This window comes from Cupressus sempervirens, chromosome 9 (assembly GCF_028749045.1).
Source record: "Cupressus sempervirens isolate cs-2001-9-10 chromosome 9, ASM2874904v1, whole genome shotgun sequence".
NCBI lineage: Eukaryota > Viridiplantae > Streptophyta > Pinopsida > Cupressales > Cupressaceae > Cupressus > Cupressus sempervirens.
In genome coordinates this window covers 164143197-164150517 of record NC_143126.1, presented here as the reverse complement: position 1 = coordinate 164150517, position 7321 = coordinate 164143197, and the positions used below count along the sequence as shown (strand labels likewise).

Below are 7321 nucleotides of genomic sequence, written 5' to 3'. Positions count from 1 at the left end.
CTTTTCCTATTAATCATAATATACTTGAAAAATGAAACCTTTGTCAACAACCACTTATTTTCCTTGTTTTTTGGTATGAGAGATTTTCCTATATTTCTGGGGACATCTATCTAGCCGAATTTTTGCATCCAATGTGACGTTTTTCTTGATTAATTAATTAATTTAGAAATCACAGAAACATGGTTCTGAGAGTTTTAAATTAATTAATAAATCAAACAAACAGTCACATCGAATGCATTCCTTCGGCTATTTAGCCACGGGCTATTTTCCTTTGCATGAGACCTCCAAAAACCTTACTTAAAAACTGGCTATCTTCCAACTACAATGACGGCGACCCAACTAAAATAGCGTGTTCCTTTCATCACATAAAAACTGTTTACCAACTCCACCAATAATTCCATTAACTTATTTCTTCTAATTAAAGCGGAGGCGTCAATATTTCTCCATTTATTTCCTCAAATTCCTTACAATTTGTTTGCAGAGATGGCAGAGAAGAAGGGCAGCGTCAATTCCGTTCCGTTCAAAATCCGGATTTTATGTCAGGTCGTCAAATACGCCAGTTTTTTGACGCGCAGAAGCGACGGGACAATAAATCGACGCCTTTCGAAATGGCTCGAGCGAAGGGCGCCGGAAAACAGAAATCCCGTCAACGGCGTTTACACCAGAGACGTCGTCGTCGATAATTCCACCGGCGTTTGGCTCCGGCTCTTCGTTCCCGTCGAAACCCCCGGCGAAAAGATTCCGTTAGTCGTGTATTTCCACGGCGGCGGCTTCTGTGCCCTGTCAGCAGCCGACGTGGCGTACGATGTGTTCTGCCGCAGGCTGGCGCGGCGGGTTGGTGTAATTGTGGCCTCCGTGGATTACAGGCTGGCACCCGAGCACAAGTTTCCGACGGCTTACGACGACTGCTTTGCCGCGCTGGCGTGGCTGAGTCGGACGGAGGATCTGCCACGTCACGCCGACCTGTCGCGGTGCTTTCTGATGGGGGACAGCGCGGGCGGGAATATAGTGCACCACGTCGGATGCCGCGTGGCGGAGGGGAGCGATGAGGTGGCGGGGGTGAGAGTTTTGGCGCACGTGTTGATTCAGCCGTATTTCGGCGGCGAGGAGAGAACGGCGGCGGAGGTGAATTTGACGGCGGCGCCTCTTATTAATGTGGAGAATAGCGATTGGTATTGGAGGGCGTTTTTGCCGGTGGGGGCGAATAGAGACCATTTTGCCGCTAATGTGGTGGGGCCCAATTGTAGTGATATTTCTGGTTTGGCGGTTCCGCCAAGTTTGGTGGTGATTGGAGGGCTGGATATTTTGCAGGATTGGCAGATGAGGTATGCGGAGTATTTGAGGAAGATGGGGAAGGATGTGGAGGTTTTGTGGTATGAGAATGCTGTGCATGCTTTTCATGTCTTCCCTGGCTTTGATTTGGCTAGGAAGCTTTTGGAGGACCTTGAAGGGTTCATGCAAAGGATGTTGGCTAAAGTTAGCTGACCTCTCTCTTTCCCCATGCTTTGGTTGGTATCTATCTGATTTTGGAGTCTTTTTTGAACTTTTATATTGGTTTGTTAAAGTAGTTACACATAATTTGGGCAACCTCTAAACAACAAACTAGAACACATATCTTTCGAGGGGATATTTTTTTTTTCAAACTAGCTTTATAATTTTGTTTGTTTGTTTTTGTTTGCTATTTAGCTAATAAGGATAAATTGGGCCTTCTAAAAAAGAATACGTGAAAATTAAGTACATAAAAATTGTGAGTGAGACGGGATTATACTTTAAAATTAGATTGATAAAGTTATTTGGATTTTAGAGAATAAGAAAAAAAATTGACATTAGTTGTTACAAATTTTATTATTAGTTTAAAAAAGAAATTGGTAATGGATTCTTTGTCTTGAGTATTAGTATATTTTTTGTATTGGTTCTTGTTGAGTGGCTGGGTTTTGGTCTACTTGCTAAATTTTTCTATCAATTTAACAAATATTTTTTTATGTCAATAGAGCTTTTGTCTATTGGTGTAGTTGAATTCTAGCCCTATGTAATCACCAAGACAATTTAGCTCCAAACTCTACTATAACTATCAGGATAGTTTAATTGTACCTCTCAAAATAATATTTATCTAGGTTGGTCAAAATTAGGGGAGCTTTTTTCATTTATTCTCTCTACTCAAGTTTGCATTTATAGCAAAGAATTTGGGCCTTTATAAAAAAGGTTATATTAAAATGAAGTTCAAATGTGTGGTAGATGTGAAATTAGATTGGTAAAGTTATTGTGATATTAGAGAACAATTTTTTTTTATAAAACAAACAAAAACTTAAGTACTTTTCCAAATAGTTTATGTGAAAGAGTTGTTGTACAATTGGTTGAGCAAATTAACGAGGGTGATTGCTAGATGATATATTTCTATAAACTAATCAATCGATAAATATAGTTGCTAATATTTTTCTATTGATTTAATATTTTTTTAATTTTATTTATGAGAATCACTTGTTTGCTAAAAATTAAAAGTTCAGTGACTAATCTTTGTATAGGCTACAAATTACTCATTTCTTAGCAAACTATAGCTTTCTTTACAAATAATTCAAAATATTTTTGGAATTATGTAGTTGAATTGAAACCCTTTGCTATAACCACCAAGGTAGTTTAATTGTACCCTTCAAATAGAAAAAAGCATTTTCAAAATGAATGGGCAAATAGATTTTTTTCTATGCAAGTAAATAAGTAACTCGTATAATATTTAAGTTTTTTTTAAAATTGTTAATGATAAATCTGTTGATTAAATAAATTAAATGGTCAATTAAATGAATAAAATAATGAAAGTATTTAGTTAGAAAATTGTGATAGATGATGCATGTTAATTTGGCAATAGTGGAAAAATTATATTTGATCATTAGACGAATGTCTTGTAATTTATGAAAGCTTTCTCTATTGTCTTTTTTGTTTTATGAAAGTTGTAATCCTTTACCGATGATAATTTGGCGACACACCCCATTATGAATAAAAAATTATTCATATAGTAAATATACCACTTAGTTATCCTTAACATGCAACTGGGCTTCAAATTCTATCCAATTTGTTTAATAATTTGCCCACTATAGTATATACTCCTTCCTAATAGGAGGATCAACTAAATCAATCGAGTTGACACCCCATTTATCAAAAGGTGCGAATACCAACTGTGGTTGCAAACAAATCTTAACACTTCAGTAAGACGAACCATCTTTTGACAAATGTCACACCTTTTGATATATTTTATTGCAACCTTATGCAATATTGACTAGTAGTAGCTTCTTGTCACTATCAAAAGATATAGACGCGGTTGTTTATTTATAGTTGTATTGGTTAGAGTAGGTTGATTATGAAAATATTAATCAATTTAAAAAAAAATTATTGTTCATATAATTTTAAAATGATATTTTTTCTTTTGCTTAAGTTTTTTATTTTTTAATTTTCTCTTACTTAAGTTTTTCCTTTATTCTAGATGTATTTCTTACAATGACTATCAAACTAAGGATGACAAGCCAATCCTTACAAGAAGTTGGTTGATGCCTTGAGGAATTACTTCACCTTTGTAACCTTTCAACAAATTTTGTAGATTGAAAATAAGGCTACTGATGCAATGGCTACCTTGACATCCATCTTATAGTTACAAGAACACAAATCTTGGTGGAAGGGCTATATTATCCTACCTATGATTCCCCAGATAACCGAGTCATTTTTACTATTATTGGTCATGGCTCTTCTCTCTATGCTACTATCTGTTCTTATCTCCATGACCAAATAATTCTTGATAACCTAACTCGTAATGAAAAACATCAACTCATTCGCAATGCTTCTCACTATACCCTTGTCTCTTCAATGTTACTCTTTTGGTAGCAAAGTGCCCTCTATCTTCATCTTGACAAATCCACTTACACGTAACATTATAGGGTTGTAAAGTGCCATCTATCTTTATTTCCATAGGAGAGATAGATGAATATCTATGAGTAAGGATGACTCCTCTCCACTAAAGGGATTTTTTTTATTATCTTAGTGATAAATGGGGAGGTGTTCATCCTCCAATTAGGTACTTTGTAATATTGGTATACTAGGAGGCCCATTGAAAAAATAAGTGCTCATTCAATAGTCACCAATGGTTAGGTCATTTACTGTTAGAATATTTAGAATAATTGAGGGGGAGGGGGCAGGGGCGGGTGAATCAGTTATCCAAAGTCCATATGTATCAATTGAACAAACAAACACTTAAATAATTTCATATCTTATCATTCCATTGCTCAGCCTCTACTGTAAACTATTAACAACATTAACTGGCTATCCACTGTTCTTAAAATAACAAAATTGTAATATGTAAATGTAAATCAATAAAGCATCACAATAACATCCACACATGTTTGACACTAGGATTTTACGTGGAAACCCAATTTAGGAAAAACCACCAGCAACATGTCATCAATTTTCACTCTTATGAAGTGAGCCCTATTAGGAGCCAACCCTGTTAAAGGTTACAATACAAACTGTTAAATGTGACCTTGTTAAAGGATTTAATCACCCTGTTAGGAGCAACCTTGTTAGAGGACTTTAGAACATTCCATCAGAATGTCACCCACTTGAAGGATTTACATAGATTGTTAGGTCCTTATGACTGTTAGGTCAACCTTGATTAAAGGATTTCAAATACTGTTCACAATGGTTAGAAAGTAACAATAGGTTTGATCTGTTTAGTGCAACTCACTTTGCATGTTCATATCTCTGTTCGAGTAATCATACTAATTTACTGTGTGGCCTCCATTGTCATCTCAATTTCATATTCGCTTGACAACTCTTCAAGCAATCACCCTACACTTCTCTTCAACTTAATTAAGCATTCTTCTTAGATTTTCCAGTCAACAACATCAGTAACAACTCCAACTATTTGGAACTCTTTCACATACAGACAACTTCTCTCCTCTCTTCTCTTCCACACATGCATACATAAAAGTTCACCTTTGTACCTCCTTAAATAGACAGTTATGATCTTTTGCCGCTTAATCAACACCATAGATCTTAGGGTTCACGATTCGATCCATCAAATATAATGTATCTAATCACCATTATGTTTATCTCTTCTTTTCTAGAAACTTCTCCTTGAATTCATCTCTTAGATCTTTTACCTAATCCTCTCCTAGAATTAATTGATCCAACTCATCGATCCTTATCTTCAACACATTTTCCATATCCCAAGAAATCAACTTAGTCGGTTGGAAATTATGATTACTCACAAATAATTAAAATGCTGTTCCTCAAACAACACTAAGTTCTGACACTCAATCATCACTGAATTGCTTGGTCACTATAGAACTTCCCGTTCGACATCAACACTGTCACTCGGTACATACCGATGCTTGGTCAACATTGGATTTGCTCAACACTTACTGTGACTCAGTTGACATTGTACATCAAAATTTCTTAGTCTTTTATTCTGTTACTCAGTCAAGCTTACACAAGTGGTCTATCTTTGCTTATGCTGCCAAAACTTGAACATTACTGTCTTCTCCTCTATCAACATGATTTAAACAATCACTTTGTCTTGTCAAAGTCTAACTAATCAAATGTCCATTTGTAGTTTCCTCTTCATAACTCAATCTTTCCTTTAGATGCTTTTGTTATGAGCAACTTCTCAAATCCTCTTCATCAATCAAGTAGATATGACATTTAGATCAGATAGCAAACTGTCTTACCAATAGATTTGACATCAATGACAACATAACAATTGTTCCAATTGTAGTTTCCAACAATCTCCCTCTTCAATGGTGCACGGGGAAGGAGTGGGTGTTGGAGCGGGAATTGGAGAGATTGGAAATTTGAATTCAGTAATGGGAGGATCTGTCCAGGATGGAGCAGAGTAGGTTTTTGGGGATGACCAGGAGGAGAAAGGCTAGGGGAATATTGTTCCCTTAGGAAATGAGGGCCCACGGGTATGACAATAGGCCCTGAGAAAGGAGGTTTTGGCCTCTGTAAGAATTTTGTTGGGCCCGCAGAATGAGCGGAGGGTCCTTGACTCGGGTTTGAAAGGGAAATGGTCTTTTCTCTTTGGGATTAAACCTACAAGTAAGTCTTCTTTCCCAGAGATCAAAGACATCTCAGACAAAGAAAAGGGTATGTTCACTATTGAAATCCCTGATGAACTGGTAGACCATAACATTGCTTCAATTGCGTCCTCTCTGGTTGGGAAGTTCATTGGGCTAAGGCTGAATATTGATATTGTGAGGACCTATGTGAGAAACAAATGGGAAGTGAAAGCGCATGTGGAGATAGTGGCTATGGCTAAGGGTTTCCTCTCTTTTAAGTTCTCTTGTATGGAGGATCTCATGAGGATTCTGTGTGCTAGATCCTGGTCCTTTGGATGCTTGACACTAGCATTGTAGAAATGAACTTCAAAGTTGGATCTTAACGATTCTTTCTTTGTCCAAGCTCCTATTTGGGTCTGTCTACTAGAACTTCCAATGGAATTTTGGTATGAGGATGTTTTCGATGGAATAGCTAAATCCTTTGGGGAACTCTTATCCATTGACCTTGTTATGGTGGCGAGGAGTCAGTTAACTTATGCAAGAATATGCATTGGAGTAAGTGATGGTAGAGATATGCCGGAAGTGGTGTACCTACACTTAAAGCTGGGAACCCATATTCAAAAGCTAGACTTTGAAAGTGTCCCATTTGCCTACTTCCATTGTAAGAAGGCAGGCCGTGTGGCTAAGATTTAGCCTAGGGTCTTGGAGAAGAAAGCTGGAAAACCGAATTAGAATAAGATCAGGGCAAAGGGAATAACAAAGGATAGTATCGAAAGTTCGAAAGAGGGAGAGAAAGTGTGGAAACGAAAGAGAATTACCAATAAAGATTCAGGTTTGGAGCAACAATAGGAGGTTCTGGTGGTTGCTCCTACTTTGGTGGTAGAGGAAGGGCTAGGGATAGAACTATCATGTCCCAAAACTATTAGTGAGGAATCACAAAGGCCAGTATCTGAGAAGCAGAGGATGGTGGTTGGGCTAGAGGATCAAGAAGATTTGAAGCAGTCATCCCCTAAGGGTGAAGCTATCCAAAAGGTTCAGCCTGGAAAGGAGAGTGCTGAACCAGCAGTAGGAAAGGAAATTCCTTATGATCCCAAGATCCAAGTCAAGGAGAAAAAGGAGGAGGCAACTCTCTTAGGTGAGGTGATACTCAACTGAGGCGATAATCTTAGTATGGGGATTGCCTCTCAAATGAAGATTTCTAGAGTGGTGGAAATGGTTAGATCTTTATCACCAAGGCAACTCACACATATGGAGGCTTTGTTTGTGATATGTATTGATGAAAG

At 37.4% G+C, this 7321-nt stretch overlaps 1 protein-coding gene across 1 annotated transcript; it reads left to right on the top strand.

Moving 5' to 3' along the window:
- Positions 1–342: 342 nt before the first annotated feature.
- LOC149538016 (putative carboxylesterase 18) lies at positions 343–1549 on the top strand. The gene has a single exon (XM_089799408.1). The coding sequence runs from the start codon at positions 484–486 to the stop codon at positions 1483–1485; it is 1002 nt and encodes a 333-aa protein (XP_089655534.1). The 5' UTR covers positions 343–483; the 3' UTR covers positions 1486–1549.
- Positions 1550–7321: the final 5772 nt, after the last annotated feature.

Coding starts and splice junctions, on each gene's coding strand:
- LOC149538016 (XM_089799408.1), top strand. CDS start 484: ATGGCAGAGAAGAAGGGCAGCGTCAATTCCGTTCCGTTCAAAATCCGG.